The sequence below is a fragment of the Ahaetulla prasina genome, chromosome 1 (assembly GCF_028640845.1).
Source record: "Ahaetulla prasina isolate Xishuangbanna chromosome 1, ASM2864084v1, whole genome shotgun sequence".
In the NCBI taxonomy this organism is placed as follows: Eukaryota; Metazoa; Chordata; class Lepidosauria; order Squamata; family Colubridae; genus Ahaetulla; species Ahaetulla prasina.
The window spans coordinates 302,555,141-302,581,022 of record NC_080539.1 but is presented as its reverse complement, the minus strand read 5'-3'; the positions used below and the strand labels follow the sequence as shown (position 1 = coordinate 302,581,022).

The 25,882-nt window shown below is 39.1% G+C and overlaps 1 protein-coding gene across 4 annotated transcripts in view; it reads right to left on the bottom strand.

Moving 5' to 3' along the window:
• PAPLN (papilin, proteoglycan like sulfated glycoprotein) overlaps positions 1–25,882 on the bottom strand; it is a 97,791-nt gene that overhangs the window by 50,177 nt on the left and 21,732 nt on the right. For 2 of the 4 annotated variants that reach the window (XM_058161951.1, XM_058161952.1), the window contains exons 3-6: positions 11,280–11,395; positions 4,770–4,830; positions 3,650–3,752; positions 762–892 (exon numbers count right to left, since the gene is read on the bottom strand). In XM_058161951.1, the coding sequence (XP_058017934.1) occupies positions 762–892; positions 3,650–3,752; positions 4,770–4,830; positions 11,280–11,395 (411 nt within the window). Of the gene's footprint in view, positions 1–761; positions 893–3,649; positions 3,753–4,769; positions 4,831–11,279; positions 11,396–25,882 lie in introns of those variants that run through there. The other 2 variants (XM_058161953.1, XM_058161954.1) reach the window with 2 other exon arrangements.

The following is a 25,882-nucleotide window of genomic DNA, read 5'->3' as shown; positions in this document are numbered from 1 at the left end:
AAGGCGGTCTTGAAGGTATCCCGGTCCTAAGCCATTGAAGCCAGTTGAAGTCCTCCAGGCTTAAAGTTGCCAAGGTTGGAGACCCCTGGTCTAAAGGTGTACCTGATCATAATCAACAAAGTGCTGGAAGAGATGGGCAGGGGAATGAGGAAAGACTGAATTGGGCAAAAGAAATATGGACGTCCTGCCATTTATAATCATCCATTGAACAGATACAAAGGGCATCTTTGCAATAAAACACAGAATAGAATTGAAATGCATTGACAATATGCTGATATTCAGTAAACCACCAAAAAACAACCATCAACAGAAGACTCACTATTAGCTTTAGCTCTAGGGAAGGCAAACGTTGAAGCTAGCTGAATCTTGCAACACCTTTAATGTGTGATGGCCCAGCTGCTTAAAAGCAGCCTACACCCTCCCCCAACTTAAACGCAGTTCTTGGCTAACAAAGCCCTCCTCACCCCTGGTTTGAGATATTATGTGGACTCAGACAACATGATTTATAGAATGTGTTTTAACGCTGAGCAGGTGGAGGGAATGCCATCAATTATGGCTTGGTCAACAAAACTATTACTCAAACAAAACAGAAAGCTAGTCATGGTATGTGAGTTTGGGGATTTCAGCTTAGTTTATCGAATAAATCTGTGAGATATCGGTAATTCCATATATGGTCTGAGGAAGTTCAGAGTTCATCTATGAGGCAAAAAAGGCAGGAAACATGGCATTTTTTCTGAAAGCGAGTGAAGACAAATACATACGTGACAGGTCCCTTGCACACAAACATCATTCGTCCCTGGTTCACAAGGAGTTCCATCAATGACGGCTTCTTTCTGCCTATAGTAGAAATTTTCTCCTTTTGGGATGCAGTTTAATTCACATTTATTGGGAGCTGAAAGCAAAATTAAAAAGCAACACTGTTATTCTGCTGTTTGAGTTTTAAGTGTTGGTTTACTTTGATTCTTCTACAAATGGAGAAAAGCAAAACTTAATAAAGATTCTCATACTTGGCTTTAATAGGCCAGCGTTTAAGAATCCTAATCCTGGAATAAGAGGTTAAAGGGTGGATCACAGTTAATTCAGGCTTGAATCAAACCTATCTTTAATTTGGACATGGACCAAAACAAGAATTGCTTGAAACATTAACAGGTTTCATTGCATTCACACTCTAAGCCATAATTCTTTGGTTTGATTTTGGTATGGCGTATTGTGCAAATGTAACCAATTGTGTTTTGTTCAATAATTAGCAAATAGTGACGAATAATGGCAAATAGTGACAAGGTGGACATAGTTCATTTAGTTTATGGTTAATCAAATCACAGACTTACCCATCCTATTGTTATCTTTTGGACTAAGCAACTTTAAGCAAAGCTGAGAAAGTAAGATAAAAATAGCAAGCAAGATATAGCAATTGAAGAAAAGATGAGGTAAGAAAAAGAAAAGTAAATACAGCTAAATTAGGATAAAGTACATCAACCCCATTCACTATATTTCTCCAAACTTATCTTTGAGAACCACTCCTATAGAACCAGGTCTATAGATCAATTCACATACTGCCTTTTTTTTTTTTTAAGCTCATCTCTCCTTTTGGGGAGATCACATTTCAGCCACAATTTTTTCAGTGCTCCGCTTTCCTCCTGATACATTCATTCTTCATTCATACATTTTTCAGTTCATTCAGTCTCTCTAAATATTGACTGGCTTGCCTTATTTACGTTTATGATTCGGCTAAACTCCACTAAGCATCAATTTTAATGCTGTGCATAAACAAACTCAACATGGTTCTGTGGCATCATTCATAGATCATTTATTTCACTCTATTCCAAGCACTTTCACCATCTCCTTTTCTTATGGTCACTTTTATCAATTCTGCTGGGAGATTAATCTGTCTTCATTTTTTTTTAAATACAGGATTTGAACTTTCTCTTCATGCAGCCATTTTCCATTCTAGTTTCTTTCATTTCTTTCCTTTCTTCTGTGCCTATTTACCCATGATCCACTCTTGACACTATCAATGGTCTGTGCCATATTCAGAATCTGTCATCATTGTATCCTTCACTGTTCTCTCATTCTTCATCGTAAGTGGAAGAGCCATTGCAATCAGATTGCACAAAGGCACTATGATGGGATAGGGAATGGCACCAAATTAAGTTTTCAAAATCTATCCTCCATTCCAACTGCATCAGCTAACTCACATCAGATTTCACTTCTTCCAAAACAAATGCTATATATCAGTTCAGAGAAACCATATGTATTGCACAATCTGAAACTATGAGTGCCCCTAACATCTTTCAATGCGCATATTGTTACAGTTCTAGGAAACTCAGCCTAACAAATATGAGTTGCGGCAAGTCTTGCAGCAACAAAACAACACCCTTCCACCATTAAGCTTTAACAAACTTCCTGTCTAGTCTTAACCGCTATCCCGTTTCTCAAAAATAGTAAGTAAAATGATTATGCGGAAGGGGTGGCAAAATACATTTTGCGCAAAGGTGCCTTACAGATCGGTGGCAGTCCTGATAAATGAACATATCAGTCATCCTTTGGAATGCATGTCTGTTCCATGAATAGACATATCATTAAAGTGCACACTGAAACAGACTTTTTTTCTAAGCAGAAATTAACCAATCAATCATCATTCCTGTTCATTCTTGAATCTTTGAAAAGCCCAATCACTTTTTCTGTACTCACATGTCTTAATCCACCCAGCCATTTGTGTCTGCTAGCAGAGCAAATCTTTCTCTTGGATTGCATTCATTCCAAACGTGGCACATTCCTCCCGCCTCCCCAACGCATCTATGGTTTTTTCATTATCACCATTCACTAGAGCGTAACATGCAATTATCAGCAAAGTATCTCCTTTTTGTGTAGACATCCACAAGAATCAAAATGAGACCAATTCGTATTTTCTGACATACATTTAGCCCTTTCATTCATAATTAAAACTCCACGTTCACTTCCCTGCATGTATTAGTGAACTCTACTCCACAAGATCACACCATTTCTACTTAAATCTTTTATATCCTTTCCCTTTCTCTTATTTCACAAGCATACCCCCCAAAAAAAATCTATTTTCCTTTCTTTCAATTTGTTGATACCAGTTCTTTATCATTTATTCCTCTTCCATTCCCTGTTGTAAATTTCCATTCCATTCCATTTATTATTATAGTTATCAATATAATGGGCACATACATACTGACCTCTGCCACTCATCATGGTTGAAACCTACCTAATTGAAACCTAGCTGTATTCCAAACAAGTGAAACCAAATTGAGTGATTCCTTTACTTTTCCAAATTTCTTCACTGATCAGTTTAATCCCAGGAATTTTAAGAATTAGAATACAACTATGCTTTTCCCTTCGCCATTTCTCTACTCTGTTCCCCCTTTCTGTGAATGTATCTTTCATTCTAACAGCAATTTTTTTAAAAAAAATTACATTTTTACAATTTTACAGTGATATTTGTAAACGTTAAATTACTGATATTTGTAAAAATCTGTTGCTTCTCCTTATTAAACTGAAGGATAGGTTAAATAATAATTTAAATAACTGTTCCCAGACAAGAAATCTCAGCAAATATTTTCCCCCTTTCCCCCCAGATTTTCTGTCACCTTCTATGAAGAGTTGGCAATAGGAATCAATAAACTACCTCCATAGTAAGGGAGCCACTTGTACTTCTTCCCTTGAAATTCTGTCCCATCAAACTCGGCACATTGTTCTGCTCGAAAATCTCTGGAGCCCTCAGGACAGTCCTATAGAAAAGAAGAGAAAAATCTAAAATAGAAGACATGTTGAACGTCACTGATTTCGAAGAATACTCTAGAGCAGGGGTCTCCAACCTTGGTCCCTTTAAGACTTGTGGACTTCACAATTTGCTTTGCTGGCTGAGGGACTCTGGGAGTTGAAGTCCACAAGTCTTAAAGGGACCAAGGTTGGAGACCCCTGCTCTAGAGTTTAGTTTTTGTATTTTCCTCCAAGTGAGGAATTTGCTGTTTATTTGCTGTCTTTTCTTCTCTTTTTATTGATTTATTGTAATTTAGCCTTGATGCTATTGGCTAGTTCTTAAACCATTGTTTTTTCAGCAGGCTTGGGGATCCCATAAAAACGGGCAGCTGCAAAAGGTTACACTGGGTCAGTGGTGGGTTGCCCCCGGTTCAGACCGGTTCTATAGAACCGGTAGTAAAACTGGTGGGAGGCTGCGCCCACTGACCCAGACGTCATCAAAAATGATCTGCGCATGGGCAGAAGAGTGCAGATGCGCACGAGTGAAGCAAGTGCAAGCGTGGGGCATGATGCGAATTGGTAATAAAGGTAAGTAGAACCCCCCCTTGCACTGAGTGGATGTTGATCCATTCTCTCACTGTCTTATTTATATTTATGTTTAATGATTTTTAATGGTTGTTCTGGATTTGTTTTCAACTGTTTATTTTAATACACACCGCCCAGAGTCATGTTTAAGTGAGATGGGCAGCTATGCAAATTTGATAAACAAATTGCTTTGATTGTTATGAGCTGTTGTTGTGAGTCAAGCAGCATACTAACAAACAAATAATTTAAAAAAAAACCAGAATATGACCAGCATGCCACTAAAACTAGGAGGGAGTAGTGAATGCATTTTTGGATCAAAGATAATTGGGTTCATATTTATTTTTCATTATTAAATGTTCCGTAAAATGACTGAAATCATTTAGATTTCCAATTCCCATCCATTACATGCTTATGATAAATGGATAATTATATAAATCTTAAGAAACAAACCAATATATTACCTGAATGTTGCATGAGCGATAACTTTGGGCTGGTCCTATGCAACTGGATCCACCATCTGTCCTGAAATACACAATAACAATCAGCAAAAGCTTGTAAATGATTAGTGATGCCCAAACCATACTTTGCCAGATCATTTTTAATATTTCTAACAAGGAAGTAGTTGCCAAGAAAATTTCTTCTGCTCCATGTCTCTGGAGATTCTCAGTCATCCAGGTCATAGTTGTCCCAAAGGTGCTTTTTTCAAGAGGCAACTGGACTTTCTGGTTTTTCTTTGAAGACATTACTCTTCTCATCCAAGAAGCTTCTTCAGCTCTTTGGTCACTTACATCCTATTAGCAAGTCTTTAAGGTCACCTGGAGGTTTATCTGTGTCATCAGGGTCACCTGAGTGGTGCAAATGGGTGTGGAGCCTTCTTGGAACTATTGAAAGGAATGTGTTGTAGTTTCTTCTGCTCCCCATTTCTCCAAGTGGTAGGAGTTAGAGTTACCTTTTTAACAGTTAAATCAGTAATCCTGTAAAGTGAAGGGATGAATCCTGGTTCAAAGGTAATGTTCCCAGACGTCAAACATACTGTGGTTTGTTAGTTGAAAGAAGTGACGAATTCATATCCTTCTTTCTTTTCTCGAATATTCACTTTAAAAAATTCAAACTGAATTCAAATTCTTCCTTCATTAAAATATTTGTCTATGTTTTCTGAACTGACAATTCTAATTGGAGCACTGTTTGTCAATTTGTAATGCAGGATTGAACCAGGAGAATTGTGAAACTCTTGGGTAGTTGATGCTGTCTTGAAGTAGAACCAGTTCTCTCAACTCCAATGACTTATCTCCCTCAAGATACTGTATATCTTATATTCATGATTAACATCTATGGAGATTCTCAGTCATCCAGGTCATGGTTGTCCCAAAGGTGCTTTTTCAAAAGGCAACTGGACTTTCTGGTTTTTCTTTGAAGATGTTTAACTTCTCATCCAAGAAAGTTCTTCAGTCTTTGGGATAACATTCAGACTTCTTTCTCTTTATCTATAGACTATGCAAAAGAGACAATCAACCAGCCCGAAAGAGAACAAAAAGACTCAGCACCCAGACTCAGCACCCAGACTCAGCACCCAGATCAGCATAACTCCAAGGTTAACTTCAGATCAACAATCAAGTAGCTTCTTCAGCCAATCAAGAAACTTCTAAACAGCCATCAAAGTAAACAGACCAACAAAAGAATCTCTAAGACTGTCTCCACCCACACAGACAGGCAAGTCACCAGAATATAAACTGACAGCAAACAGCACTCCTTCTAGCACTGATGATGTTACCTAGTTAGGGTAATGAAATGTCTGCAAGAAAACAAGCAAGTTTAGAGAGCATCAAGGACCCCTTATTTCTGTTTTTTTTTGGGAAGAGTAGTAATTCCTCCTCAGTGCACCAAACTGACAGATAAGGTGTGATTTAATTGTCGAACTTTTTACGTTGTGACTTTAGTCACACAAGAACTTTATTCTGGAAGCCTTGGGTAACATTTAAATAACCCAAAAGAGTGGTAGAGTGATCTCACTAATATATTAACCATAAAGAAATGCTGCATAATTCATTCCCACCCATAAATTCTGAGCAATTTAATCTCCAGTCCAGCCATTTGGGAATGGCTTGTGAAATTCAACTTTAAGCAGAAGATGCCGCCAAGTAAGGTTTTTAATCTGCAAATACCTTGACTCATGACAGAAGCTTAAAAGATATCAGGACTGTAAATCTTTATATGTGGCAGACTGGGGTAGAGTTCCTATTTTTTTTTCCTGACAAAATTCATTAGTGAACAAACCACTAGGCACAATAGGATATGGATCATAATAGAATCCTGCTGCATAAAAGTAGGGGTCTCCAACCTTAGCAACTTTAAGACTTGTGGACTTCAACTCCCAGAATTCCTCAGCTAGCTTTGCTGGCTGAGGAACTCTGGGAGTTGAAGTCCACAAGTCTTAAAGTTGCCAAGGTTGGAGACCCCTGATAAAAGCATGTTGTGCAAAGTGAACAATTTCTAAATGTGGTTGTCATCAGGTAAATTCACTGCAGTGGGAAGTACACAGTTCGCTTCAGGGAAGGGAAGGGTATAATTTCCTCTGATGCCAATTTTGGCTGAAAAGGCAGGTGAACACATTGGAAAGAATTCAGGTTTGTCTGATTCCTGCATGTGGAAATCCTACTGAAGTCAGTGACACTTATGGCAAGAAAAGAGAATTTAGAGCCACACCTTTGGAAAATACTCTCTCAAATCTAAGGACTTTTCTTGATACCCTTCTTTCTTTGGCCACACAACTGGGAGTTCTGGATTTGCTGTTCTGATGTATTTGTAATCCTTTCCCCAGTCTGAGGAAGGCTGATCCACGTTTTATCATAATAAGGTCATAATGGTTACTTATTGGACAGGATCCAAAGGACTTTCTTGAAGGCATCACTTCTGCTATGGAAAAATGGATTTTTTCACTTTACAGATTGCCAACAGTATTGGTGGATGTAATGGCATCACTCAAATATTGATCCAATAATAATAATAAGAGGATCAGAAAAATAGTACTCTTCCATGGACTAAACAATGATTGTAAGCTTTTGAATTATAAAAAATATTTTTCTGAGTTGGAAGGTCAAAGTTAGGCAAACATCTGGTACATCTTTGCTTGCTGAAAGACTGGGAAAAAATTGACCCAGCATTCCTCTATATTTTCTAAAAAGTTCATTTTTATGGTTAATTTTAAAATTGTTTTTCTAAACGTGTTTAGGAATTTACTGTTCAATTATCAGAATAGGGAAATGCTCGTAATCTCTTTGGTATTTCTTGCAAAAGCCTCTTCTCACAGCAATATCCTATATGTATGTGTGTGACTGCGTGTGGTGTGTGTGGCACACTCTTCACAGACCTGATTAAACCAAATTTATTACTTTCATTGCCACCACCAGATGGATTTGCAGTTGACTGACTAAGCACACTCAGAGTGTGGTCCTAAATGGAACTACATCTACATTCAGGGAACTATTTAGTGGGGTATTTTCAACATTATGTCTTCAGCCCAATGTTCTTTAGTATCTTCATCTAGACCTACATGAAGGGATTGAAGAGGCACTCATCAAATTTGAAGATGACACCAAGCTGGAACTGCTAACACTTTGGAAGATAGACTCAACCTATCCAACAAGATGCAATTCAATGGTGAGAAAAGTAAGATTCTGCACTTAGGGATGAAAACCAAATGCACAGGTATAGAATAGGCAACACCTGGCTCAACAGTAATACCTATGACAGAGATCTAGGTGTCCTGGTGGGCTACTGCTTAAGTAGGAGTCAGCAGTATGTGTAGCTGCCAAAAGAGACAATGCATATCCTAGGCTGTATCAACAGAGCATGAGAAGAGATAGTATCACTTTACACTGCACTAGTAAGGCCACACTTGGAATACTGTGTTCTGGTCACAATACAAAAAAGATGCTGAGGCCCTAAAAAGAGTGTACAGAAGAACAAATATAATAAGAGGATTGGAGGCTAAATCATATGATAAATGGCTAAGGGAACTAGCTATGTTTAGCCTAACAAAGAGAAGTCTTAAGGGGTGACACGATAGACATCTTCAAATACTTGAAGGACTGTCATAGGAAAGAGGGGGTTGATTTGTTCTTTAAAGCACCTGAGGGCAGGACAAGAAGCAATGAGTGGAAGCTGGTTAGAGAAACAGCCAACTGACACTAAAGAGAAACTTCCTGACATGGAGAACAGTTAGTCAGTGAAACAGCTTGCCTCCCAGAATTGTGGGTACTCCACTGACGGTGGTTTTTAAAAAAGATTGGACAACAATTTGTCCTGGATGGAATAAGAACTGCTGCCTTGGGCAGGGGGTTGGAGTAGAAGACTTCCAAGGTCCCTTTCAATCCTATGATTCTATGATTGCAATGGAAGCAATTTAAGCCCTGAAACATGTCTTTTTCTTTCTATAGGCAAGCAAACATATGTCTCCCTGATTTCAAATAAATGAAAAGAAAGGAATACTCCCTGGTTAAAAAAAAAAAATAGCAACCCACCCACCCCCCAAACCAGATCTTTCTAGCAACGTTTACAAAAATAAAGTAAGGAGATCTTCAGACATGTTATTATTGAAGGACTTGGTTTTAAATTCGCTGCATATGCAAATTTAAAAGGTTAAGAAAAAGGAGAGAGAGCTGATGGCAGAGACCTTCATTTAGAAGGCATATCTAGTAATTTCGCAATACCTTAGGACAAACTGATTTTTAAAAAGCATTTGTTATGTTAGCATTCAACACTTTTAATGTCTGGCCTTGTTTATACAAGACAAGTACATATCCTCCAGAACATTGCAACTAATGGGTGCAGCTCTGCCTGCCCTAGCACGCGAGGCTCAGGCATTTTTATTACTACATAGATGTAACATCTAGGCTTTTGTTAGCGCCTGCAAAATGCCATGCTTACAATATCTCTGCTATGTCTACAAACAAAGCAGCACTAACTCAGAATTTCAGTTTGGTAGCGGTCAGGAGACTCTTTCAGAGTTTAGATCGGGATATTAATACCTGAAAGAGCCATAAACAATTTCCAAATGAATTTTCCACCATGAGACTGCAAGGCAAATTAAAAATTTATAATTACAATGGTAAAAGGGGTGTGCATAAGTGCACAAAAGTGCCTACAGTTCCTGTCCTATTGTTTTCTTTCATTATATGTGTTTATATATAATTTTGTGACAAAAATAAATAAATAAAAATAAAATAAAATATAAATCAGTGATGGCTAATCTTTTCCGGATTGAGTGCCCAAAATGCAATGTGTGCAGAGCCCCTGTGCATGCGTCCCGTTCCTGCATGCAGTCCCCTGCATGCGCCCTGCTCCCCATACATGCCTACCCCATGTGGGTCTCCATACATGCATGTGGGCCCCCGCACGTGCCTTACCCCCTGCGCATGCGCGACAGAGACCTGATGACCAGCTGGCCGGTTGGAGGCATGCGCACATGCACAGCAGAGCTGAACTGGGGCAACGACTCGTGTTTCCAAGAAGAAGGCATTGCGTGCCACCCGTGGCACACGTGCCATGGGTTCGCCATCACAGGTATAAAAAATTTAAAAATAAATTTTAATTATTTAAATTAGAATTCTTAGGCAATGATCACAATCATGCTCATTCTTGGAAAGTTTGGTGTGGAATAAATCAGAGAAGGAAAACATGAAAAAGTCTGGCATCATGATTGTGAGCAGGAAGCTATTTCAGACCTCACATGGGCACTGACTTGGGAAGTCATCAAATCCAAATTGCTGAGGAAAACAATAAATGTTTTTGTGCTATCGTCCCAAATAATCAGTTTTCTTCCTCCATCTCTACCTTTCTTCTTTTAATAGAAAGGTAACATCTGCACAAAACCTTTGATCCTTCCAGGACATTGCTGATCTCGAAACTGCCAATCTTGAGCAAAATTCAGAGGGACTTTTCCACCTCAAAACGACGCTATAGAGCACTGCACACCAGAACAACTAGACACAAGAACAGTTTTTTCCCGAAGGCCATCACTCTGCTAAACAAATAATTCCATCAACATTGTCAAACTATTTACTGAATCTGCACTACTATTAATCTTCTCATCTCTTTCCACTTATGACTGTATGACTGTAACTTTGTTACTGGCAATCCTTATGATTTATATTGATATATTGACCATCATTTGTGTTGTAAATGTTGTACCTTGATGAACGTATCTTTTCTTTTACGTACACTGAGAGCATATGCACCAAGACAAATTCCTTGTGTGTCCAATCACACTTGGCCAATAAAAAAATTCTATTCTATTCTATTCTATTCTAAATATAGTTTATCTCAAGTCCATTTCTGCCCCTTGTGGCCAGAATCAAAATAAAAGATTGCATCCTATTATAAGTTTTGCTTCTATTACCTTTGAGTATTTGTGTAATGTCGATTGTTCAGAGCATTGTAATTGTAATCCTTTCAACAACACCAATATTGATGTTAATACCTTGTTTCTTTTCAAACTTCTGATGGGAGGAGAAAGGCAACAGCTTACCTAAAGGTGTCTAATGGCTTGGAGCAGAGGTTAAATCAAGTTACACATTGATTTATTTATCCAAAAAGTTATTGATCAAGAAAACATAACCAGCATGCCATGTGATGGTCATTACTGACCTTATTAATACCATTATATTAATTTTTTTAAAACTAAGTTCAGATATGGTGCTTACATCCTCCAGTTCATGTATTTCATTCCCATGCCACTTCTTGCAGTCACCCAAATCCCCAATATATTTAAATATAACCCAAGCAAGCATCATTAGGAACTAAACAAGACAAAAACATCACCCATCAAAGAAATAGGCAACTTTTGGCCACAGATATCTGCCTAATGTTCATAAGACTCTTCTTAATTTTCCATACAAGATCTGTTCTATCCTTTCTTGTAAACGATACAGCTGAAGGAGTAGAAAACTGAATTGTAAAGGAAGAGTTATTACCTCCGTGAGTAGCAGGGCCTTTGCCGACGACTGATACCTCCACCACAACTCCGACTGCATTCACTCCACTCCCCCCAACTGCCCCAGAAGTCATTTTGCCTCTTTGCTTTTCGAGCCTGTAAGAACAATTCATTAGACAGCAAGAGGGTCAACATTTTGTAATCTTAAAGATACTTTCCAACAATGCGATATGGTTGAAGGACAATGACAACACTATTTGTCTCATCCCTATTTTTGTCTCTCAGTGGTACGGCAAAGAACAAACCTCTTGTGACAATGGCATTTGCGTGCACTTGAAATGGTTCATCTGGTCAGGGGTCTGTAAACTTGGCTCTTTTAAGACTTGTGGACTTCAACTCCCAGAGCTCCTCAGCCAGCTTCAACTCTGGGAGTTGAAGTCCACAAGTCTTAAAGGAGCCAAGTTTGCAGACCCCTGATCTAGGTGCTTCTATCTATGCTCAAGAAATAACGTGCGGCAACTCACAATCTGTCCCTCTTACAAGGGAGAGTCAGTTTGCCTTGTAGACTTTTCCATATGCACATATATACATAGGACAGAGAGAAGGGAAAATATTTATCATGTTTCAGTTCAAAAAAGAGTAATCTATCTACCAATGGATAGTTGAAGAAAGACACAGAATTCAGAGACTTATTTATTCTTGATTACTTTTGCAAGATGTATGGGCCTTTCTGGGAATCTGAAAAACAATTAAAACAGTGAGCTGCAGTGTCTATATCAGATTATCTACTAAAGTTCTTTTTGACATTCTTTTTGTCAGCCTTCCAAGGTAAACAAACTTGGAAACCAAAGATGTGCAAGCTGATATTACAGAATCTTGCAAGTCTGAATGTGCTTCCCTCCGTTCCCCCTTTTTCTTCATGAGATCTAGGGAGGGACATGTCTGAGACATTTTCTCAAATTGCATTTCTGGCCTGGACTCCGATTTTTTTATCTGATCCTTGTGTTGGTTGCAATTTTCCTTCCTGTTTCTTAAGGTTATTGCTGCTGCTCATTACATTTACAAAGTATTTAGGTGGCAACTTAAAGAGGATTGAAAATTACATTTGAAGTCTAGCTGTCAAGGTTCCAGAAAAACCTCTTCTGCATTAAAAAACTCAGAAGCCATTGTCTTTCAGAGTTCTTTACTAGCATAAGGAAACTGGCACACGATGAGTGAAATTCCAAAACTGAACTTCCGGATTCTTTTCCCAGTTATACAAACCCCAAGAGTCCCACCCCCCTAACCCCTTTGCTGGTCACATGGTCCCACGTTCTCCCAGTTCATTCGAATATCTTCTCGCCACTCCTCCTGCAGATGTGAACACCATCCGACCTTGACCACTTGAAGAATGTTACCATACCCCTCAACCCCCCTTCTTCCCCTCAAGGGAAAAATGTGGCAGCGTCTGGAACCCTAAAGCCTAGTATGGTTTCCAGGCCTGACAGGCATCCCCCCTTGGAAAAGAAGCTATATCCTAGGAAAGAAAACAAATAATTAATAAAGAAGAGTGTCAGTGGTCCACACTTCCCTTCTACCCCCCTCTCCCCCCTCCAAGAGGTTTTTTAGGTTTGTCAGGGAAAGTGTCGTGAAATTGTTTAATCAAATTGTCCGCATTTACTTTCCAACTTTTGATTCAAGTAGATTCAGATAATGGATATCCCTTCCAGTGGACTAAATATTGTAATTGACCTCTGTATAGTCTAGAGTCAAGGATTTTCTTGATTTCATAGTGGGTTTCACCTTGGATTATCAAGGGTGGTGGGGGAGCGGCAGGTTGAGGTCTCAGTCCAGATTGTCTAGCAGGTTTTAATAAGCTGGTATGGAATACCGGGTGTATTTTCCCAACATTCGAGGGAGCTTGAGTTGGATGGTAACGGGATTAATAATCTTTACAATGGGGAAAGGACCCAAAAATTTTGGACCAAATTTTCTGCTGGGTATTCTCAACCTCAGATACTTAGTAGATAAAAAGACTTTATCTCCAATGCGAAAAGGGGGTTGAAGGGAACGGTGTTTGTCACTTTGGGCTTTGTAATTTCGAGCTGTTACAGCTAAGGCCTTTTTTGTATTTTCCCAACCTTTTTTCAACAAATTCATCCAGTCCGTTAGGGAAACGGAAGTGGGGGGTTGCACGGGGAGTTCAGGCATTGGAACGAAGTCCATGCCCCCTATCAGGCCTGGAAACCATACTAGGCTTTAGGGTTTCACGACACTTTCCCTGACAAACCTAAAAAACCTCTTGGAGGGGGGAGAGGGGGGTAGAAGGGAAGTGTGGACCACTGACACTCTTCTTTATTAATTATTTGTTTTCTTTCCTAGGATATAGCTTCTTTTCCAAGGGGGGATGCCTGTCAGGCCTGGACAAGCAGGCTCTACCACTGGGTTTTGAGTCATATCTTCCGATGGGAAGTAGGTGATTTCGACTAAGTCCTCAGATTCCAACCTCTGTGCTACTTCCACGCTTTCAGCTTGCTGCCCTTCCATATTCGCTGGGTCTTTGCACCGCTGTGGAGGTTGCGGAGGCTGGGGCCCAGCACCCCTAACGGGCCCCCTCCGAGTGGAGGAGAGGGTACCGTTAAAAAGAAAGTTAGGAATTTTGGAATAATGTCAAGGTTCCAGAAAAACCTCTTCTGCATAAAAAAACTCAGAAGCCATTGTCTTTCAGAGTTCTTTACTAGCATAAGGAAACTGGCACACGATGAGTGAAATTCCAAAACTGAACTTCCGGATTCTTTTCCTAGTTATACAAACCCCAAGAGTCCCACCCCCCTAACCCCTTTGCTGGTCACATGGTCCCACGTTCTCCCAGTTCATTCGAATATCTTCTCGCCACTCCTCCTGCAGATGTGAACACCATCCGACCTTGACCGCTTGAAGAATGTTACCAAAGCCCTCAACCCCCCTTCTTCCCCTCAGGGGAAAAATGTGGCAGCGTCTGGAACCCTAAAGCCTAGTATGGTTTCCAGGCCTGACACTAGCCATTAAAAAAATCTGGTTTATGCCACTAGCATTCATAAATAAATTCTGTTCTTTTCATTTTCTCCCTCGACATATCCAAGGATACTCAAGTCAAGAAGAGTAATAATGGATAAAAGTTTGAGCACGTTCTGCTAGAAAGAGATTTTCAACACATGGTTAATATAATAAGTATAAGGGGGTGCGATGGCTCAATGGTTAAAGATACCGAGCTTGTCAGCTGGAAAGTTGACAGCCAAGGTTTGAAACCTGAACGCCACGCAATGGGGTGAGTCCCTGTTACATGCCCCAGTTCCTGCTAACCTAGCAATTCAAAAGCATGCCAATGAGAGTAGATAAATAGGTACCACTTTGGTGAAATGTAACAGTGTTCTGTGTGCCTCGGCGTATAGTCATGCTGGCCACATGACCATGGGAATGTCTTTGGGCAATGCTGGCTCCCTCTGCTAAGAAATAGAGATGAGCACCACTGCCCCTTAGAGTTGGACACAACTGGACAGGGGAAACCTTTACCTTTATTTTTATAATAACTGTAGTAGTAGTAGTAGTAGTAGTAGTGTTTCCTCTTTATTTTGAGAAATCCCATAAAAACACTTGGTCCTCTCCAAACATCTTTATGGGTATAATTAAGATCAACTCAGAAAGGTCTATGGGGGGAGGAGGACAAGTGTGGTTATATGTGACAGGTCCAAGAATCAAGAATGATACATGAAATTACTTCTGAGTAGTTCTTTATGGTTCTCCTATAGATACAAATCTTGCCAGCCTAAAGCAACTATCTGCATATTAGATACATCCTGTGAATAGCTTTTTCCTGCACACCACAAATTCCAAGCTCCAATGTTTCTTTACTCTGTGGAAAGAACCCCCTTCTTCCTATGTTTCCACACTGCATTCCCCCACATCTAAGGAGCTTACATTGCAACATAACAGCCATCATATTCTATAGGTGTCTCTAAACCAACCACCATATATCTCTGGCCTTTCATTCGTTTTATGTAATCCTGTACATTTCAAACTGTATATGAATAAGACTTAATTTAAGAATTCCAAATATCAAACAGAGAAAAGGTGTAAAACCCAAATTCCATTCCAAAATACTGTCTACATATTGAAACTGAAATGAGATTTAATTTAACAAATCAAAACCCCAAGTCTGGATTTTTTTTAAAAAAATGTGCTATAAGTATTTTGCCTAATATATTCTGAATTGTGGGAATATACACCTGTATCTCCTAATTATTCTGCAGTTTCTAGAGTAAAGATCCTACTTTGCATTGAATAGAATAAACATATTTGTGGTAAACATGGGCTTTGGTTGTGTTTGCAATATGTCCAATTGTGCCGGAATAGACTAGTACTGTCTCCACTATAAGCAGGGAACGATGGGAGGTAGCAATAAATATCAATGGGTCCATCAGATGATGACCATAACATCTGCTAAGTGACATGAATGGATGATTAAAGACAAGATGATAAGATGAAAAACATTATTGGACCTTTTAGACACCCAAGAATGAGTGAAAATGATGAGTGGAAAATACGTTTAGACAAAAGTGTGTTCATTTTGAATATGTGACTTGAAACTACATCTGTTCATGCATACACATTGAAAGACAATGGATATGTAAGTAGGCTTGATTTTATTTTGCATGTTGAAAGTTTGACAGAATTAAGGATTCAAGAATGATGCTTGCTACCAAATTAGGAAAACATTATTTCTGGTTATGTTAATATTTGGTGAATTGTGGAGAAAATGGACATGAAAGAAAATAAGTGAAAAAAGTACAGAAAAACTAGATAGTAAGATTTCTTTATGAAAAAGAAATCTTTTATCTATCCATAAAATAGATAGAAAGTGGGTATAAAAATTGGAAAAAGGAAAATGCTTGTAAGAGAATGAAAAAAAGCAATTGCAGGAATCACAGGAGGGTTTGGAATTACACTAATGGGAAGTATGAAAGTATATTTGGAGGAATGAAGAAATGAAAGAGTCTGTACATGAGACAAGAATGCAGCTATAGGGGTGACAGTTATAAAAATGAGGAAATACCTGGTATAATGCATATAAATACAAAAAACATTTGCAAAAATGTGTTCAAAGAGCACGGACTGGATAAGATTGAAACAAGCAGAGAAAATACAGAACAGGTTTAATATTAGTAAAAAGTTGGCCTGGAAACCGGTAATAAGGAATGAATGGCTTAAAAATAACAAAATGAATTGCAATACAACAGACCTGAAGGGATGATGGCAGCTTAGTATCCAAGAAATAATGGATGAAAAGAAAGCTGTAAGCACTGTCAGGTTAATGAAAAATGGTAAAGGTGCGGATGATGTAACTGGAAAAACATGAAAACTTGCTTATGGGATTTTTATGGAGTGACTGCATTACCTGCTTAATTGTGTGGGTGAAGTCTGTATTTGTGCCTGACAATTGGAAGAAGGCTGCTGTGGTATACTTAGCCAGAAGAATGCAAAAAGCAGAGAGGGGTTAATTTTTCAAGTGTGCTTGCAAAGATATCTGGCAGAATTCTGATTGCAAAGAAGGTAAGAATGAATAACTTATAGAAAGTCCAGTGCGGCTTTAGCAAGGATAGCTGGATGAAGAACAAATGTTTGTTCTTCAAGAGATCATTGAGAAATGAATGAAAGTGGAAGCAGGAAGAGTTTGCAAGGACAGAAAAGTATTGAGAGGAATAGCGAAAGATGTTGATGTAAACTAAATGTGGCCAGATTTCCATTTTTCCCTTATCAAATTTCATTTCTTCAGCTTATTGTTCCTTTCATAAGCCTTCCATAATGTATCTTACCTTGGAAAGGAATATTGTGATAATGGCAGTGGTAGGATTCTACTGGTTCAGACCGGTTCGGGAGAACTGTTTGTTCTGACTTTCAGCCATGAGCGAAACGTTTCTCTCTTTCTTTGAAGTGGGCCTGCCCGCCTCTGTGTTATACCTATATTTCTGCTTCTGAAGCCCAGCTGATCAGGGTGGCAGAGTAGATTGCTGCTCCTCAGCTGTTTTCCTTTCTCTCAGCAATGCGTAAATTCAATTTTCTGCAAAGTGTGCACGCTCGCTCGCTCGCTCACTCAATGAACCGGTTGTTAAACTGGTAGAATCCCACCACTGGATAATGGGTATATGTGCATGCTCTCTTTTAATCCTTTTAATAAAAAGTTATTTCTGTTTACCTATAAAGAACTCGTTCTTTTTTTGTTCTCACTATAAACCCATATTAGGTAAATTTTATGAAGGGTGATCTTCTATGTTGTATAGGAAAGCCCCCATTTACTGGACTGTTAATCATGATTTCATTCAAGGTTTTCAAACATTGTGTCAAAAGAACGAGGAGTTCTGCAGTGACCAAACAAGCCTACTTTGTTCTGGTACAAGTTGAACAGCTGGTAAAAGATTATAAAGCCTAGCTTGAATCTTAATCTCCAGACCCAGGTGCAGGATCTAAAAACTGCCAAGAAGCTGTAGATTTCAATACAATGTAATTCCCTTTGGCTGGACTGGTAAGTATTCTAATCCTACAGTTTTAGAAGTTTTAGTCCAACTCACAGTAGGAGTCAAATTTAACCTTAAAACCAACAATAGCAAAGATGATGTCATCTCGCATCCTGACCCAATGCAGGGGAAGGGAGAAACCATGTTTTTAAAGCTTTTCTAAAGTCTAACAAATTAATTTTGGGATTTGGTGAAAGATTGTTCCAAACAGCAGGTGCTACAACACAAAAAGATTATAAAGTTCAAAGGAATCCCTTACTGGCACCAATGTGACCTTCCCTTGAAATACAAATAAAATATTTCAAGAGGCATTCTGTTGTTGTTGAAATTAAAGCTAAACTTTCTCAAGGCCTTGAATCTGTTCATGCTTCCTCATGGCTGCTACATGGAAAATAACAGAATTTTGTGCTAATAGCCAACTCCTTTTTTGGCGATTACTGTATTTTTCGGAGTATAAGATGCATCTTTCCCCCCAAAAAAAGAGGGTGAAAATCTGGGTGTGTCTTATACTCTGAATGTAGCCCCTCCCAGCTTCTCAAACGGAGGTTTCAGAGGCTGAAAAAAGAACGGAGCTTCAGAAAATAAGCCCCAAACGCAGCTTCACGGAGCTTAGGAAAAAAGCCCCAAATGAAGCTTCAAGGCGCTTCAGAAAAGAAGCTCCAAACAGAGCTTCAGAAAAAAAGCCCCCAAATAGAGCTTTAGAAAAGAAGCTCCCAAACAGACTTAAGACTTTTTTTCTGAAGTTCTGTTTTGGAGGCTTTCAGAGGCAGAAAAAAGTTTTTTCTGAAATGGAGTTTCAGAGGCAGAAAAAAAAAGCAAAAAAAAAAAAAGCAAGGCACAGAGCTCACAACCAAGGAACCTGTTGCTAAAATTCACCTCTGGGAACAGCTAATTGGGGTATTCCAGGAGGCCAATCCACCAGCCAATCAGCTTTTTTCTTATTTTCCTCTCCAAAAAGTAAGGTGCTTCTTATACGGCGGTGCTCAGAAAAATACGGTATTTTTAATCAGACCTGGATAAAATGATAATAAAGAATATTGTTTCTACCTCACCCCTGAGTAGGTTTAAACTCGCAGGAAAATATTCATTCTTGAGAACATAGGAAGTTAACACCAGAAGAGCTACATACAGTATATTTTTGTCCCAAAGCCCATTGCCAACAGTGGTGAGAGGATGCCTGTCAAAGGGCTATAAATAGGATACAAATGTAATAGACCACCTCATTATTTGATGTCATTTTTTGGTATTCAGAGGTACTTGATTTTGGAGTGTAACTTGAACTTCTATTTAGCAAGTATGGCTAATGGCGCAATCTTCTATTCATTTCTTTTTAAAGCCACTTTAAGATGCAGCTGCCATTACATTATAGGCAGCACTGAAAAGAACTTTAGATTATTTTCCAAACATGGACATCCATGGTAGAATTTTAGAATGTAAAATATCAAATATATTTCATTAGCTGAGGAAAAAAACAGAAATTTGAATTTTGTAAAAGCTTTCTTTAGGCGCCAAACAAACCTAGATGGCATTTTGACTATAAGGCAGGGGTGAAATGCTCCCGGATCGGACCGGATCACGCGATCCGATAGCGATGGCGGCGGGTGGTTCGGAGAACCGATAGCAATAATCCCTGCCCCCCCTGCCCATGCCCAGCTCAGCCGCGTGATCATCAGAGGGTTTTTTTTTTAAAGCATTTTTTCGGTGGAAGAAAAAATGCTTTAAAAGTAAAAAAAAAAAAGCCTTTGATGATCGCACGCAGTTCAGCTATGTGCTAGCCAAAAAATGGGGTGGGGGAGTCCGTTTTTCCTCCCAGCAGGCTTCCCTGAAGTTTCCCTGAAGCCTGCTGGGAGGAAAAACGGACTCTCCTGCACCCTGTTTTTTGGCTTGTCCAGCAAGCCTGCTGGAAGAGGAAACGGACTTCCCACTCCCCCCCCCCGTTTTTTGGCTTGTCCAGCAAGCCTGCTGGAAGAGAAAATGGACTTCCCACCCCCCACCTCATATTTTGGCTTGTCCAGCAAGCCTGCTGGAAGGGAAAACGGGGTGTGTGTGGGGGGGTTCGTTTTTGAGAGAGAGAGAGAAAGAAAGGAGGCAAGGAAGGAAGGAAGGAAGAGAGGAAGGAAGGAGTACAAACCTGGCACTAGACGCAGCTTCAGAGGATAATCCAGGGCTGGAAGGGACCTGGAGGTCATCTAGTCCAACCCTGCTCCAGCAGGACATTGCTAGTGAGTTTCTGTTGTTTGATCCCCCAATCACATAGCCATGCCCACCCAGTCACATGAACCCCCACCAAGCCATGCCCCACCACAGAACCGGTAGCAAAAAAAAATAGATTTCACCCCTGCTATAAGGCCATAAAAATCTTGCCACAAAGAGATATGGGAGTTTATGTAAAAAAACATTGATTAGGTACCCAGTAAAGTACCGTATCCAATCTTTATATAAAGTTATGAAACTCACTCATTTGCCATGAGCTTAAAATGGAGTTAATAAATGTGTATAGACAATGCTCCAAGCATTTCAATTGTAAAGAAATCCATCATTTTTTATAGTCACTTTCTGTAACACTGACAGCAGCTGGTTTGTTAAAAGCTTTCAAGATGAAAGACATATGTAAAATGCATAATAACTCCATGAGTTATCAAGTAGTTATGGAAATGCACTTGCACAAACAGGAATCTGCTGGGCAGGGGAAGGTCAATAACGTGAAGGATGAAACAGAAGATGCTTAAAATGGAGTCAATAAATGTAAATGCTCAAAGCATTTCAATTGTAAAGAAATCCATCATTTCTATAACTACTGATTTACTGACAGCAGCTAGTTTGTTAAAAACTTTCAAGATGAAAGACAGTAAGCATATATAAAATGTATAATAACTCCATGAGTTATCAAGTGGTTATGGAAAGGTACTTGTACAAAACAGGAATCTGCTGGGCAAGGAAAGGTCAATAAAATGATGAAAGTGAAAGATGAAACAGATGACAGGGCAGGAAAGAGCAGCATACTACATAACAGTGTATTAATTTTCATAGGTCAAGTGTAGCCTAGCTAATGCCTAGAAAGTTACAATAATCCAAAGTAGTTAATCAGTCCCAGGACTGCATGCAGCAAATTATCTAACAGTTTCTGCCGGCCCTACACACAGAGCCCTATAGAGAAGCCAGGAAGTCTAGTTCAGGTCACTGATTGTCTTCAGGGACAATCCACCGATTCTCATAATTGAATTTTCTATAAACTGATGCCAAGATAAAGCTGATACTTTATTCTGCTTGAATAAAGAAAAAAGAAAGTTGAAACTGGGAAGAACCTCTTTTGTTGGGAGAAAAACTCTTTTTTTAATGGAGGAACATTAAAACCATGTGACCTTATCACTACTAGTATTATTCTATCATTACTGATTCCACTTTCAATTACTACACAGGAAGCTGTTCCGCTATTGTCCTAACTTCTGCTTAACTTCAAAACACAGAGAATATGGAGAGATCAGCATGATCAATAGTTCTTCCAATGTTGTATGGGTGTGAGCAAAACAATTCGATCTGCTAGGAAAAAAGAAAAATAATCAAATCCTTGTTACATGTACATTTCTTCTGGGAGTTATGATGAGCAAATGATAGGATACTGTCTGTTTCACACATGTGTGCTGCATTGGAAAGGAAGCAACACAAACAAGACCCTCTAAGGTAATTGGAGTGATACCAAACCCAGGACTTGGAGTTGAGTTAAATGTTTCACCTGTGGAGAAAGACAGACTACCCACAAATTCCAAAGAATCACAATCATAATCATCTTCATTTAGCAACCCCATAATCCCTTGCATGGTGGAATCTGCGCAACTGAATGGAGCTAGCAGAGTGTTTTAATGGTCCGATGCCCTTCCTGTCACCAATGTGGAGTTATGTTCAGCAGATATACTCTCAATGTATAGAGGGAAAATATCTGCCTCTACCTAGGATTGAACTCACAGCCTCCTGATTGTGAGGCGAGAGCTCCACCTCTAGGCCACTGCCCCACTCCTCCAAGGAATCATAATATTGTCATCAAAATAAAACAGCCCAAATCCCTAGACAATAAGCTTTGGTCCTGCAGAGCATAAGGAAGATGAATTTGACTAGGCTAGATCTGTTACCAAGGAGCCGTGGGTGGCTCAGGCTGTAAGATAGCCTGTTATTAAAACACAGCTGCTTGCAATTACTGCAGGTTCGAGTCCCACCAGGCCCAAGGTTGACTCAGCCTTCCATCCTTTATAAGGTAGGTAAAATGAGGACCCAGATTGTTGGGGGGGCAATAAGTTGACTTTGTAAATATACAAATAGAATGAGACTATTGCCTTACACAATATAAGTCGCCCTGAGTCTTCGGAGAAGGGCGGGATATAAATGTGAATAATAAAAAAAAAACAAGGCTTAATAAAAATAAATAAATAGGTGAAAGCAGCTCAGATGGATGCCCAATTCACATAGGTATAATAAATTAGGAAAGGAGGTAGCACAGCACAATCAGACTTGCAAAAGTCTGTTATTATACCAATCTCAATAAAGATAGCCATAGCTATCTTCCTGGTGAGCCAGACAGATCCAGTCAGTTTTTAATCAATTGCAGCAGAGCCAAATTGCCAAACCAGCCAGCACCATGTAAATGATGCAGATCTGGAGTGGATTTGGACCAGTGCAAAGCCCTTGTGTGGAATGCTCAGAAATTGTTCATTCTAAACTCGAGATTTTCCATTTCAGCTCCATGTAGAAGTATCCTTATTTAAGACTAATATGGTAAATAAATACAAAGCAAGGAGCAATTGCTTGGGTATTCAATATTTGGCTTGGTTCTGTCAAGGATGCAGCAAAGCATAATTTACTTCAGAAAGAGATTTTATGCCATTTTGTAATTCCTGCTTTTTGTTTTTAAAAGCAGTTAAGCACAACTGAAGACACACAATTCCTAACTATTCCAAACATATAGTCTCAAATGAAATCTTAAGAAGAGCGAGCCAGACTGATTCATAACTATGCTAAATCATTGGTTATTTAATCCATAAAGAGTGGAACAATGAGCTGGTTTAGACAGAATACTAAGTCATAGACAATAGTTTGTAACTCACAGTAGTTGGATTCATACACTGTGCTAAGCCAAAACCAAGCAAAGCATTATAGTGTAATGGGGTGAGTGATCCCAGCTTTATCTTACTAGAAAGAAAAAAAATCTGTGTCTTAGAGAAGCACTTTTGTTGTTTTTCATTGATATCTACCTTGTCTTCTCCTTCTGTCTGGAGGATAAAATAAGAATGAGTCATCTAATCCTAACCTTCTTAATTTACCTGTAGTTTCACAACAAAAAAGTGTTTACTAATTATGCCACTTTCACTGAGAGTGCATTCCCACTTGCACTTAGCTATTCCATCACTCTTTCTTGAAAAAGAACAATTTATCCCCTTCTTTACACAACATTGTCTCCATCTCATTCAAAGCTCGTTGATAGGAAAGCTTAAGGCCTTATCCTTATGCCTTTTCAACTATGACAGTACAAACATTCCCCACAAGCTGATATGAAATATCCTTATGAGTTTGCCTTCATAACTTACAAGGTCCACAAGGGAAATAACTTAAAGTCAGCCTCAACTAGTTGAGATTTTTAAAAATACAGCTTTCTCTGGTGTCCCAACACAGATTTTACCATGGGTTTGATTTAAGATGCTCCATTGATGATTTGCTCGATGAAACTCAGGGGTTGGATTGGCCCAGGTCATATCAGCATGTGCCATTACTGTCTTCCATGGCCATTTTGACGTGGTTGCAGGAGAAACCAGATACAGTGGTACCTTGATACTCAACCACTTTGAAACTCATTGAATTTGATTCTCAATGCATCCTGACATGAAAATTTTGTTCTGGGACTCATTTGTTTGGTACTCAGTGGCTAAGCTAGAACTTGTCAGTGTCTGGTGCCTTGTAAGGTAAAGGTAAAGGTTCCCCTTGCACATATGTGCTAGTCGTTCCCGACTCTAGGGGGCGGTGCTCATCTCCGTTTCAAAGCCGAAGAGCCAGCGCTGTCCAAAGATGTCTCCGTGGTCATGTGGTCGGCATGACTAAATGCCAAAGGCACACGGAACGCTGTTACCTTCCCACCAAAGGTAGTCCCTATTTTTCTACTTACATTTTTTTTTTTAATTACTTTTTTTACAACAAACAAACAAAAAAAAATACATTATTACACCCTTGTGCTATACGTAAAAGGAAGATTTGGGTCTTCGGATATATCCTCATGATTGCCAAAATCCACGTTCTCAAGGTACAGGTACTGAAGCGTCCAATGTTCCAAGCGCAAAGTCCACAAATGGTTTCCAAGTCTTCCAGAAAATATCTTCTTTATACACACCACTTCTAATTTTAATATCACATGTCATTTTATCATTTAAAGCTAATTTCCACATTTCAGAATTCCACTCTTCTATTCTAAAAATCACATCTAGTTTCCAATATCTAGCTATTATAATTCTACCTATTATAATCATAATTCTAATCAATTCTTTTTCATATTTTGTTAATTCTATTTCCTTAATTACCAACAATAATATAGTTTCCACTCTCAATGTTATTACTTTCCCCATCATTTCAAATATCATTTTCTCCAATTGTTGCCAAAACTTTTAACCTTATCACAATTATACCACATATGTTCATAAGTCCCCAATTCCATCTCACATCTCCAACATTTTTACTAATTTTTTATCCATTTGTGACAATCTTACTGGAGTCAAATACCATTTCAAACAACTTTATAATTGTGCTCTTTAATCCTTATAGATAAAGTTCTCATAATTCTACTTTTCCAATTCACATTCCAATCTGACTCTGGTATTTCAATATTAAGATCTTTTCCCAATTTATCCTCATCACTCTTTGTAATTTTTCATCAGAATTTATAATCTTATAAACCCTACTAACGAGTCCCTTTAGCCCAATTTCATCTTTCATAATCCGAGATACTAAATATTCAAATTCAGTTTCACATCTATTTATCGAATAATTTCTTTTAGTTTTTTTGTCCATTTTTCTTTCTGTATTTTTTCAAACCAACTTAACCCTAATTTTTCAATAATTTCTTTATTCCTCCTTTCATTTCCCATAACTTTTATCCAATCTCTAATAATTTCTATATTTTCCTCTTTAATCACTTCATTACGTTTTATATTATTTTTAATCGGCCAAATTCCAGTTGTCTCCCCCAAAAAGATTATATCCGGAATTAAAATTTTAACAAATTTGTTCCACATTTTACTTAATCCCTTTAACCAATAACTTCTACTTACACATTTTAAATTTGCTTTATCTAAAAACCACCTTGATCCAAATTTCTCTATATCCCTTAACTCTAAATCTCTCCAATAGTTATCTTCACCTTTAAGTATTTTTACCACTATCCGGATACCATACGCACAGTAATAATTAAATAATTTGGGGATTCCTAATCCACCTTCCTTTTGATTTTGATACCACATTTTCTTCACTAATCTAGGTCTTTTGCCACCGTTGCAAAATTTATCCAGTTTTTTCTGATATCCTTCAATATCTTTCTCTGTCAAATTTAGTGGTAGCATCTCGAATAAAAAGTTGAACTTGGAGACGACTTCCGGTATCCAGCGGCAACGGACATCTGGAGGTGCCTCTCCTGCCTCCAGTGTCCGAATCCGGCCGCCTCCGAGGCCCTTAGGGGCCAGGTGTTCCGAAAAGGACACCTGCCGCACGGACGGCTCGCCAGGGGTCTCCCAGCCGATATACAGGACTGGGGGGACCGATGCTGGCGCGTCCTAGGCTCGGAGGGGTTCGGAGGCCTCAGGCCGCGGCCATTACTTTGGTCGTCGCCTGGGCCGCTGTGCCCGGTGACACCGGGGCTTTGGATTTATAATTGCAGCAGCCTGGTGGCGAACAGGGAACGGAGAAGAATTGAGGAAGGGAGAAGGGAAGGAGATATCGGCAAATGTGAGTGGAGTGCTCCGGAGTGCGGGGGGGTTTCTCTCCCCTGCGACTGGAAGGAGCACGAATCACTTTGGAGAGAGGAGAACTTAAAATAACAAGATTACCGGTTTTGTGGAGCTCTGGAGAGAAGAGGTGATGGAGA